This window comes from Budorcas taxicolor, chromosome 1 (assembly GCF_023091745.1).
Source record: "Budorcas taxicolor isolate Tak-1 chromosome 1, Takin1.1, whole genome shotgun sequence".
Taxonomy (NCBI): Eukaryota; Metazoa; Chordata; class Mammalia; order Artiodactyla; family Bovidae; genus Budorcas; species Budorcas taxicolor.
The window spans coordinates 134,704,403-134,717,364 of NC_068910.1; the positions used below are offsets into that span (position 1 = coordinate 134,704,403).

The 12,962-nt window shown below is 37.9% G+C and overlaps 1 protein-coding gene across 1 annotated transcript in view; it reads left to right on the top strand.

Moving 5' to 3' along the window:
- Positions 1–1,863: 1,863 nt before the first annotated feature.
- IQCG (IQ motif containing G) overlaps positions 1,864–12,962 on the top strand; it is a 42,075-nt gene continuing 30,976 nt past the window's right edge. Inside the window, exons 1-4 of the mRNA XM_052647539.1 lie at positions 1,864–1,871; positions 3,708–3,978; positions 8,547–8,770; positions 10,803–10,931. Of these exons, the coding sequence (XP_052503499.1) occupies positions 1,864–1,871; positions 3,708–3,978; positions 8,547–8,770; positions 10,803–10,931 (632 nt within the window). The remainder of the gene's footprint in view (positions 1,872–3,707; positions 3,979–8,546; positions 8,771–10,802; positions 10,932–12,962) is intronic.

Sequence of the window (12,962 nt, forward strand, 5' to 3'; positions counted from 1 at the left end):
GCATGAAAGTGAAAAGTGAAAGTGAAATCATTCAGTCATGCCCAACTCTTAGTGACCCCACGGACTGCAGCCTACCAGGCTCCTCTGTACATGGGATTTTCCAGGCAAGAGTACTGGAGTAGGTTGCCATTGCCTTCTTCATCCATACATGATCACTGGAAAAACCATAGCCTTGACTAGATGGACCTTTGTTGAGAAAGTAATGTCTCAGCTTTTTAATATGCTGTCTAAGTTGGTCATAACTTTCCTTTCAAGCAGTAAGCATCTTTTAATTTCATGGCAGCAATCACCATCTGCAGTGATTTTGGAGCCTGAAAAAATAAAGTCAGCCACTGTTTCCACTGCTTCCCTATGTATTTGCCATGAAGTGATGGGACCAGATGCCATGATCTTAGTTTTCTGAATGTTGAGCTTTAAACTAACTTTTTCACTCTCCTCTTTCACTTTCATCAAGAGGCTTTTTAGTTCCTCTTCAATTTCTGCCATAAGGGTGGTGTCATCTGCATATCTGAGGTTATTGATATTTCTCCCGGCAATCTTGATTCCAACTTGTGCTTCTTCTAGCCCAGCGTTTCTCATGATGTACTCTGCATAGAAGTTAAATAAGCAGGGTGACAATATACAGCCTTGACGTACTCCTTTTCCTATTTGGAACCAGTCTGTTGTTCCATGTCCAGTTCTAACTTGCTTACTGACCTGTATACAGGTTTCTCAAGGGGCAGGTCAGGTGGTCTGGTATGCCCATCTCTTTCATAATTTTCCACAGTTTATTGTGATCCACACAGTCAAAGGCTCTGGCATAGTCAATAAAGCAGAAATAGATGTTTTCCTGGAACTCTCTTGCTTTTTCTATGATCCAGCAGATGTTGGCAATTTGATCTCTCGTTCCTCTGCCTTTTCTAAAACCAGCTTGAACATCTATAATATTCTTTCAGTTTTGCATATAAAGTGTTTGTTGCATGGGACATACTTGTACCACCCTCCTAAGGATCACTTTATTGTAGACAAGATCATACTAGAAACTTACTATTCACTATTTGCTCTGTATATGGCAAAATTCTCCATAGTCTGTTCTCATTGTAAAGCTTATTTAACCAGAAAGGACTTTCCTTTACTGACGAAGGATAACATATTGATAGCAGAATTAAACTTATTTTCAGGATAAATAGTTTTTCTAGGTATAATGGCAATTGTTTTTCTGGATGCAATAAATTCTGTTAATCTAGCAGATCAGTGGAATGGAACCATCACATATTTTAGTAATCAGAATAACAGAAAAGTAAATTTGTTGTATATGGAGATTACCAGTTAATACTCAGAATATAATTTAAAAACATACAAAAGACATATTGGACATTGGTGGTGGTGGTTGAGTCGCTAAGTCGTGTCCATGTGAACTGTAGCCTACCAGGCTCCTCTGTCCATAGGATATCTCAGGCAAGAATTCTGGAATGTGTTGCCTTTTGTTTCTGTAGGGGATCTTTCTGACCCAGAGATCAAACCCATATCTCCTGCATTGCAGTCAGATTCTTTACTGCTGAGCCACCAGGGAAGCCCTACATTGGCATTAATTTGCCTTTAGAAACACGAAGGTTGCATTTATCTGCCAGTAGTTAAGCTGGCTACTAAATAGACCTGTGCCATTTGATGGCAGTGTTTCTTCCATCTCTGAGACTGCTCTGCAAAGCTACAGGGGATAAGCCACAGCTCTTGTACTTCTTTTTCTCTTAGTGGGAGGGTATAGAAATAAATGTCATTCAACACTCTCTTAAACTAATCTCAATGTTTTTTTTTCCCACTTTAGGTGATTGCATTTCCGTGAGATTATAATGTACCAAGAAAATTAAAACTAACTCAAGAAGAATGGAAGAGTATGTTCCAAATTCCAATTTATTACATATATATATATATATGAAATGACTTATATTAAATTTCTGTGTATTATTTAGCCTAGCTGTGTAACAAATTACTCCAAAACTTAGCGACTTAAAATATAAATGTTTATTATTTCACATAGTTTCTGAAGTTCAGGAATTTGGGAGTAGCTTGGTTATATGGTCAAGAATTGAGGAGCAGCTTAGTGGGATGGTTCTGTTTTGGGGTTTCTTATAAGTCGAAGTTGGTCAGGGCTGCAGTCATCTGAAGACTTGACTGGGGCTAGGGTATCAAGTCCAAGATGGCTCGTTTACAGAGTTGGCAAGTTGATGCTGTCTTTCGTCAAGTGGCCTTAGTTCCTCACTCTCATGAGACTTTTCATAGGGCTTCTGAAGTATCCTCATGACAAGGCATCTGGATTCCCACAGAGTGAGATTTGAGAAAATGATAGAGAAACTTCAATGTCTCAAAATCACCTAGCCTTGGAAGCCACAATATCCTTTTGGTTATGTAGGTTAGTCCTATTCAGTGTGGGGAAGACTGCAGAGGGGCATGAGTACAGGAAAGTGAGGCTCGTGTGGGCCACCTTGAGAATGGCTGCTCCATTCCATGTTTTGCTAACTGAAACGGAGCAGGGCCCTGTAGGGCTCCCAGGCAAGGAGGCCTTTCTGTCTCCCATTTCTTGTAGGCAAGACTCCAGCATTATAACTTTCCGTGAGTTCCAAAGGGCAGATTTGAACAGTTGCTAATCAAGGGTGTACGTGCTAAGTTGCTTCAGTCATATCCCACTCTTTGCGACCCCATGGACTGTAACCCGCCGGGCTCCTCTGTCCATGGGGATTCTCCAGGCAAGAATACTGAAGTGGGGTGCCATTTCCTTTTCCAGGGGATCTTCCCTACCCAGGCATCGAACCAGCACTTCTTATGTCTCCTGCATTGGCAGGTGGGTTCTTTACCACAGGAGTCACCTGGGAAGCTAATCAAGGGAAAGTGAAAATGAAAAGTAGCCCAGTCGTGTCTGACTCTTTGCAACCCCATGGACTATACAGTTCATGGAATTCTCCAGGCCAGAATACTGGAGTGGGTAGCCTTTCCCTTCTCCAGGGGACCTTCCCAAATCAGGGACAGAACCCAGGTCTCCCACATTGCAGGTGGATTCTTTAGCAACTAAGCTATCAGGGAAGCCCAATCAATTCATCTTGCCAAATCACCAGAGGCAAGATGAAAGGGACAAGAGAAGCTCATCAAGATTAGAAGACCCACCACCTAAAATGAGATTAAGGAAGTGCAAGCTCTGCCCACACTCTAATCTTTGTTAGAGACCCCACATTTGACCCTCATCAAATTCTCTAGGGTTGGGACTCTTGGTTTTTTGAGACAGAACATGGTTTTAGGTTCCTCTTTGCCTGGCAGAGCAATAAAGCTAGCTATCCTTTTCTCCACCCCAAACTCTGTCTCCAGGATTTGATTTGGCACCCGGTGTACAGAGAGGCTCAGCTTTCAGTTAACATAACCATGAGACAATTTTGGTTAGCATCTGAAAATGTTGCTAGAAAAAAAGTGTATTTGGTTCAAGTTCAAATTGGTTGAGCATAGTCAAATAGCAGAGGCTCCGCATCTTTAATAAACAGTGAGTTGCTTTTCTCTGGGAAGTCGGAATGTTACTGGGGGTTATTAAGCAGAATCATCTGCAAAATACTTCCATTCATTCTCTTGAGTATATGGCAAAATGGATTTTACAGGAACCCATCTACATGCTGCCTGTGTTTTTGGATTTAAGTAATTTTAAACATTTGATGGCTGACTTATTTTTTCCTTCCTTCTTTCTTTAGAGGTCAACTGGAAGCCTCAAATCTTCCTCCAGAAGATTGGCCTTCTGAAGTGACGGTGTCAGTGACAGGAGAACCACCTAATACTTCTGTAGAAGAAAAGGAAGAAACAGACAAAGAAGCAGTCATAGAAATCAGCCCAGAAATCATGAAGCCGCTATCCATTCTAGACGTGCTGAGGATCTCTGCAGTTCTGGAGGACACCACAGACCAGCTCTCCATTCTAAACTATATCATGCCAGTTCAGTATGAAAAAAGACAAAGCATCAGCATGGTATATATATTCACCATTACTTAATTTTTGCTTTCTCTTTATTTCTCCATCATTTGCAGTACCTATGCCATTCAATTCAACTTGGGCAATAGCACCTTCTAGTCAGGTAAAGGGCTACAGTAATTATCTAAGATATGTACTCTCAGTTAATGGAGTGAAATAGACATAGTTCACGGTACATCTCACAAAATATCCTTTTCTCCTGATATATTGGCGTTATTCTAAAAAGTCCATAGATAAGTCAGTATAAATACAATATATATACTGAGGAGATAAATAATTGTGTTGTCTTGTCTTGTATTGGTATTTGTCAGCTGGCAGCCCACCCCAGTATTCTTGCCTAGAGAATCCCCATGGACAGAGGAGCCTGGCGGGCTACAGTTCATGGGGTCGCAAAGAGGTGGACTGAGCGATTAAGCACAACAGCACAAAAGCTAACTGAACACCAGGGGGAGGAAATTCAGCTGGACCCTGTCAACACTGCTTTTATCTAAAATGACTTTGTCATTGCTAAATATGTTGCAATCTGCTTTTCTCAGTATCCAGCCGCATTATTGCACTAGCCATTACATTTTCCATGATGCTATGGATTCCTCCCTCAAAGCACCACTGAGTTATCAAAAAACTCAACTTGGTAGTGAGCAAAATCTTTCATAAATTCTTAAGCCCTTAAACCAGAAACAATTTTTAAGTACAAATTTTATTACATTTTATTTTAAGTACATATTTATTAAGTTTAATACAATTATATAATTTGTACAGATTATATCTGATTCTGTGATGAATGCAACTTGCTATAAAAATGAGAGGGTAAATTAATTTTCATGTCTAATAGAGAAGAAGTCCATATTTACTGTGACTAGAAAATTAAATTTCCTTCTAATTGCCCCTTACAATTTTATAATTATTATTATTATTATTACTACTGCTATATGTATAAATGGGATTCACAAAACTTTTATTAGGGTTTTAAAAGTGGATTTGAAGTTACAGGATCATTATGGTTGAATTGTGCAATAAGCAATTCATTTCACTTTCTCAGTCTTAGTTTTCTCATTTATGAATTGTGGTGGAGTTTTAACTAAATGAGCCCTTCTAATACTAACATTCTATGAGTTTTAGTGTGATTTTAAAACATTAATGGGTATTATAGGAATTTTGCAACAAATTAGTTTCCTTATTAATTTATAAAAAGCAAAGATATCTGGAAACCCAAGAACTAAACCTTTCAGTGCACTTAAAATTAGTCTAATTCTTAAATTGTTTGTTAACAGATAGTACAGAAGAGACACTAACCTCACTAAATATCTTCAGTTAACGAAATAAAGTTTTCTCAATGATATTTACTGTCAGGCTTTAAAAAGGGTAATTTTCCATCATAGAAACTCAAGAGAGAAAGAAAAACACAAATTCATAAACAACATTCAGTAGTGGTCACCATTCCAGTACATAAAAGAACAAAACTTCTCCAGTTTTAATCTGGTTTATGATCTTCACCCACACAATTTTCGGACATGACAGAGAGAGGCCCTGCTTGTGATTTTATAGAAATATAAATAGTAAAGGTTTGTACTCTTATTCTGATTAATAGAGCTTAAAAGCCCCTTTCAGAATATGTTAGTTATATAACTTTTACGAATGTGACTCTTTAAAATAATTTTTCATTTTATAGTATTATAGTTGTTCTAACTCATAAATTTTTACAGTACCATTGCCCTGCATAAGATAAATATTTTAAAACCTTAGTACTAATGTGGATGTTTTCCTTCTTAAAAGCTTCACGTTGTTGAGCTTTACAGTAACAACACTGGGATGAAAGTTTAGTTAGCATTATCCCTCTTCCACAACCATTTTTATAGCTAAAGAATCATGGAATGGAATTATGAAAAACATACTAATGTACTAAGTTCTACCAGAAGTAGGAGTAATTGATCTGAACTTTGGAAAGAGCTCCCTTGCAGGGAATACTGTTCTTATTTTTTCCCTTAGAATCTAACACCCTCCCGTACAAGGAGGTGAATGGACCAGAATATTTAGCTAGTTCCTTTAAGTTCTCTTCTAAAAACTCTTATTTATTTCTAGTAATCTGTTCATCAGGCCATTTGACACATTTGCTTCCTTTTCCAGATACCTGAGCACAAAGGTAGAGGAATAATGGTTAGGGCGATCAGAAAAAACAAACTTTCCAGGCCTTACGTTTCCCATTCCCTCCCTAGATTAGAAAATCTAGAGTAATAACCATCCACATACTTGAAGCTTTCTTTATGCATAGGGCATCTGGTCCCATCACTTCATGGGAAATAGATGGGGAAACAGTGAAAACAGTGTCAGACTTTAGTTTTTTGGGCTCCAAAATCACTGCAGATGGTGACTGCAGCCATGAAATTAAAAGACGCTTACTCCTTGGAAGAAAAGTTATGACCAACCTAGATAGAATATTGAAAAGCAGAGACATTACTTTGCCAACAAAGGTCCATCTAGTCAAGACTATGGTTTTTCCAGTGGTCATGTATGGATGTGAGAGTTGGACTGTGAAGAAAGCTGAGCGCCAAAGAATTGATGCTTTTGAACTGTGGTGTTGGAGAAGACTCTTGAGAGTCCCTTGGACTGCAAGGAGATCCAATCAGTCCATTCTGAAGGAGATCAGCCCTGGGATTTCTTTGGAAGGAATGATGCTAAAGCTGAAACTCCAGTACTTTGGCCACCTCATGCGAAGAGTTGACTCATTGGAAAAGACTCTGATGCTGGGAGGGATTGGGGGCAGGAGAAGAAGGGGATGACCAAGGATGAGATGTTTGGATGCCATCACTGACTCGATGGACTTGGGTTTGGATGAACTCCGGGAGTTGGTGATGGACAGGGAGGACTGGTGTGCTGCGATTCATGGGGTTGCAAATAGTCGGACATGACGGAGCGACTGAACTGACTGAACTGAGTTTCAATTTAATTGTTGGAATTCTATGGTTTCTGTTCTCTTTGTAGTCAGTCATATCAATTTTAATTGAAAGTATTTTAAAATTTAATTCTTATTTAATGTAGCATTTTGTTTTGTACTTGCATATGTATGTTTTCCTCAGATCTGAATCTTTCCTTGCTGTTGATAAAGGAAAAATGCTGTTGAGTCTGTGTTTATTAATCTTTATTGATAGTTATTTTTAACTAATCCAAGTTTAGCTAAGGAAGACCTAGGCTTTTATGCAAATAAAACTCTTCTTTGCATAGGATCAGCTCAAGAATTTAAGTAATCATATCAAATGTTGAACTTACATGGGTCTGTGTAGTGTTCTAAATGCCCTTTTTCTTTCTTTTTCTCCTTCCTTCCTTTTTTTCTTTCATCAATAACGCAAGATGGCAAGTACTATTATTATCCCTATTTTATCAATAGGAAAATGGAGGCATAGAGATATTAAATAGTCACCTAAAGTCAATGTGGTTTAGTAACAGGGCCAGGATTTAAACAAGGAAGTCTGGTTTCAGAATCTCATATGAACTGCATAACCACTCTGTTATATGGTTTCCCATTGGCTCAAGGTTTTAGCCACAGATTAAATAGGAATCATCAATTGAAAGATGTATCCTGTCCCAGTTGAAAGATGGTAATGCTTACCTCTTACTATTCAAGTTTGGGTCTGAAAAATAATTTTTTTTGGCTTTTCCCCACATGAACTTCGAAATCTATACCACACCACTAAATACACTATTGGCTCCTAGTCTTTGGTATGATTCTCTTTTAATTCTTTATACAGTGGGCCCTCCATATCTATGGGTTCCACATCTGCAGATTCAAGCAACCATGGATCAAAAATATTCAGAAAAAAATTCCAGTAAGTTCTCAAAAGCATAACTTGAATTTGCTGTGTGCTGGCAGCTATATACTTAATATTTACATTGTTTTAGTATTATAGGTCATCTAGAGATGATTTAAAGTATAATGAGAGGATGTAAACAGGTTATATACAAATACTATGCCATTTTACATAAGGGACTTCAGGATCTGTGGAGTGTGGTCTCCTTGAGGGCTGGGTCGGGGTTGTGGTGGTGGATCAGACCAATCCTCTGCAGTTACCAAGGGATGACTATATTTCAGATTCATGTGTTCAGCGAACATTTGAGTCTTTGCTGTACCCTGGACATTGTTCTAAACAATGGGATTATAAAGATGCCCACATTTATTTAATATTATCTTGTTCCAAAAAGAATTTGAGGTGCACCAAAATCTGTAAGATACTGTCCCTTGCCTCATGGAATTTATAATTTAAATGGAGATATTTATACAAATAATTACAAGTGGTAAATGTCTGCTAATAGAGATGTTTCACAGAGAACTGTGTCTTTGGTCATAGTCTTAAAGTTTACCAGTCTGGGGAATGACAGAGAGTGGGAATGTTGTCTAAAGGCAGGAAGACACAAAACAGCAGAGCATGCAGTTTGATGTGGCTGAAGAAGAGGATAATTTTCTGGTACTGATATTACAAGAGGTTTAAAATGTAGGAAGAGGCCCTCATATAGCATTGTTTCTTTTTGTTTTAAAAATCTGTCTTAACATGAACATCATTTATTGTTTTTAGCTGGATAACAAAGAAATGCATTCAGAAGGAAGAAGCTCAGAAAAAGTTCCACTGGCATCAGAACCCTCAAAAATATCCAGTCCACTGGTACATAAAGAAGAACCCAAGTTGCCAGAAATCAGACAAGGGGGCCAGTTTAACAAAGTGCAAGATCTTATCTTCAAAAAACCCACAAGGCAGACCATAATGAACACAGAGACACTGAAGAAAATTCAGATTGATAGGTAAGGAAGAAGAGCACATTTGGAAATGTGAGAATGTATTTCTAGATGGATGAAGAGTGAGTACAGAGGTGGCTGACTGCTCTCTTCTCTTAATGGATTGGTCATTATATCCAAGTGACTGCAGATAATTAGCCAAGGGCTATCTAGGGGGAAGTGTGGTACAATTAAAAGTATTAATATGGTGGTATATGGTTGGGTAAGTTATTGAGCCTTTGTTTACAGTTTTTAAAAATGAGAATAATGATAACTTTGGAGGGAGGTATTCAGCCAGTGCTTGGCAGAGATTAGTGGCTATTGTGATGCTTTATTCTTTAGTAAGAGATAGATACTATCAAAGGAGTCAAATTTTAAACTGTTTTAATCCTGAGGATTTCTTAAGCAGTCTCAGTTTCCATTCTTAATGCTCAATTTTTCATTGTCAACTGGCTTGCTGACAAAGAATCCTGTTAAGTTTAAAAGAAAGTATAACCTTTTGATAGTAATTTTTGATAAATAAGGGTTTATAACAATTACCCAGGGCCACTAGCCAAATCCAGCCTGTAGTCTGTTTTTGAAAATAAAGTTTACTGGAACACAGCATCGCCCATTTTATATATTGTCTATGACTGCTTTGATGGGATAAAAGCAGAGTCAAGTAGTTTCAACACGGAGTTTGTGTCCTGCAAAACCAAAAACATTTACTATTTGTCCAATTACAGAAAAACTCGCTGACCCCTGCTTTAGACCCTCACCAGAGGGTATCATCTCTTGTTATAAATAATCTGGTTTCACATTTGCATCCCTTAAAGATGGTGTCCTGTTTATAAGCTGCTAGTTAATGTCCTTTCATTCTCAGTGTGTGGGATCATAGTTTTTCAATTGATATGACTTCATTGTATTTATTTTCTCAATATAGTTATTGAATTTTTTTGTGTGAACTATTGGTAATAATTATGTAAAACAGTAAGAATACTTCTTGCTGATTCTATATCAAAACATTAAATAACAGTATTTAAAATTCTCTACCTAGGAGAAAATACTCAATGGACTAGGAGTCAATAATCTGAATTAAATAGTTCTAGCTCTTTTTCAAGCTAGTTCTGTGAACTTGGGCAAGGAAGGCATTTAATCTTCCTGAGTCTGGATTCACTCATCTCTAAAATGTATTGTATTAGCTCTTTATACAAAAATTTTTTAATGATTTAACTTTTTCAAATTATGAAATATTTCAACAATGCAGAAAAATGTGAAGAATAAAATTATTAATCCTTATGTATATAACCACCAAATCTTAACATTTTACATGATAGCTTTAAGAGTTTTTTTTTCCAAATAAAATATGTCAGGTACAATTGAAGACTGATTCTAGTCCCCTCACCCTTCCCCCAAATAGTTCTTCTGAATTTGTTGTTTATTGTTCTCTTGTATATGTTGTGATACTTTTATTAGGTATGTAAGTATTTTATTTAAATGATACATATAGGTGGCTCAGATGGTAAAGAGTCTGCCTGCAATGTGGGAGACCTGGGTTTGATCCCTGGGTCAGGAAGATCCCCTGGAGAAGGAAAATGGCAACCCACTCCAGTATTCTTGCCTGGAGAATTCCATGGACAGAGGAGCCTGCTGGGCTACAATCCATGGGGTCACAGAGAGTCGGACATGACTGAGTGACTAACTTTCACTTTCACGTTCATGGTTTTACATGTTCTTAAATGTTGTATACACAGTATCATGCTGTACATTCCAGGTCCGTTAGTCTTCAGTATGTAAACTTTTTCTGGTTAAGGAGTTTCTCTTTTTTGCTAAGAGTTGTTGTTTGTTTTTAAATGATGTGATGATCATTTGGCTTTTTTCTCCTTTTGTCCTTATTAATGTGATGATTTCCATTAGTAGACTTTCTAATACTAAACTATTTCTGCCTTCCAAGAATAATTCAAATTTAGTTATGATGGTCCTTCTGAGTCTTAACTTGTGTAATTTCTGTAGCTCTTTGTGAATGTGGGGAAATATATCTTTCTGATTCATCTTACATTTCTTACATTTCTCCTTACAGGCAATTTTTGAGTGATGTAATTACAGAAACTATGGAGGAGTTGCAAGAAGAAGGCACTTTCACCAATCTCCTGAAAGCTTTGGGCAAAGAGAGGGAAAGCAAAATGCATTTCTATGATATCATTGCCAGGTGAGAGTAACTTTAGGTTTATTTGCTTTGTTGCCTTTTAAAGTGCTATAAAACTCTTACTGGAAGTCTTAGATTTCTAAAGCAAATCAAGTTTTTGCTTTTAAGGGGAGATAACTAGGAGTCAGAAAGTTGGGTTCTGTTTGGAGTTCTGCTGGAACAATAGCTCAATTTCTGGGCTTCAGTTATCTGTATCTATAATATATATAGTACAATATATGTACTATACAGATGGGTAGTGCATAATCTATGGTTTGTTTTGGCAATGACAATCTCAAGATTCTAGTTAGCAGGATTTCTCTAGATGTTACTGAGTGATAAGGGGTTTTTTGTTGTTCTTGTTATTGTTGTTGCTATAGACTGAATGTTTGTGCTCCTCTAACCTCAGTTTTTGGAATCCCAACCTCCAGAGTGATGGTTTTAGGAGGTTGGACATCTTTGGTCAGTGAGTAGGTCTTAAGGATGGAGCCCTCATCTGTGGGATTAGTGCCCTGATAAACAAGACCCAGGAGAGCTGCCTTCCTCTTCTGTCATGTAGATACAAACGAAAATGGGCAGTTGTGAACCAGGTGGCAGGTTCTCAGCAGACACTGAGTTGGACGGTACCCGGATCTTGGACTTAATAGCCTCCAGAACTGTGAGCAATGAATTTCTCTGTTTATAAGCCTTCCAATCTATGATATTTTTATTATGGCAGCTCAAACTAAGATAGGTATTATTATTATTTTTTATTGTAATGTTCTGTTATTTTGTTTTAAACCTAAATAAGGGGATTTCTGGAGATAAGCAGAATTCTGTTTCTGAGGGCAAACAGAAACAACATAAAATAGTTAAATTCTCATTCAGACAGTACTGAGTTTAAATTCTGCTCTGCCATTTAAACTCATTCTGCTCTGTGACTATGGCAAGTGTGTGTCTGTATCTTCTTAGAGACAGATGACAAGATGAGATTATTAATGTAAAGATTTTTATCAGGGAAACCCTTATGTGAGAGAAAATGGGGAGGGAGCATTTGGACTCAATGCTAGACTCACTGTAAGTGAGGGAGAAGGAAGGTTGGGTGGATGAGACCACCCTGCAATCTAAGGATGATTTGGCAAGGTCAGCAGGGAGTCCTTGAGCCAAAGTCAAGCATCAGAAAAGTCCAGAGTCTCCTAGGAAGGGATGGCCTTATCCCTGCCACCCTCAAAACTTGGCTGGGAGCAGTCTGTGGGAAGGATGGCCTCCGAGCACACACAGTGGAGGAATTCAGAGTCGAGAGCTTGGACCCTTGTTTGCTTACATTGCCTGTACTAGGAGGTCTGTGGGGCACATTCTCAGGCCCTCTGCAGCAAGTTACCTCAACTCTCTACGTGCATTTTCCTCATCTGTAAAACAGGAGTGATGACAGAGATTATGTCCTTAGATTTGCTTAGAGGTGCTCAGAATAGGAAAGATTCATCTTTTTCCTCTTCCTGTTCCTCCTCTTCTTAGCTTGTTCTCAGCAGCAGCAATTTTAGATACAACACTGATAAGCCAGAAAATCCTCTTCCAGTTTACTAAAATCACAATCTTTTTTAAAAATTAAGCTGTTTTCTTTATTGAAGGATAATTGCTTTATAGAATTTTGCTGTTTTCTGTCAAACCTCAACATGAAGCAGCCATAGGTATACATATATACCCTCCCTTTTGAAACTCCCTCCCATCTCCCTCCCCATCCCACCCCTCTAGGTTGATACAGAGCCCCTGTTTGAGTTTCCCGAGCCATACAGCAAATTCCCAGCTATCTATTTTACATATGGTAATATAAATTTCCATGTTACTCTTTCCATACATCTCACCCTCTCCTCGCCTCTCCGCATGTCCATAAGTCTATTCTGTATGTCTGTTTCTACATTGTTGCCCTGTAAATAAAATTTTCAGTACCATTTTTCTAGTTTCTGTATATATGTGTTAGAAGATGGTATTTATCTTTCTCTTTCTGATTCACTTCACTCTGCATATGAGTTCTAGGTTCATCCACCTCATTAGAACTGACTCAAATGTGTTCCTTTT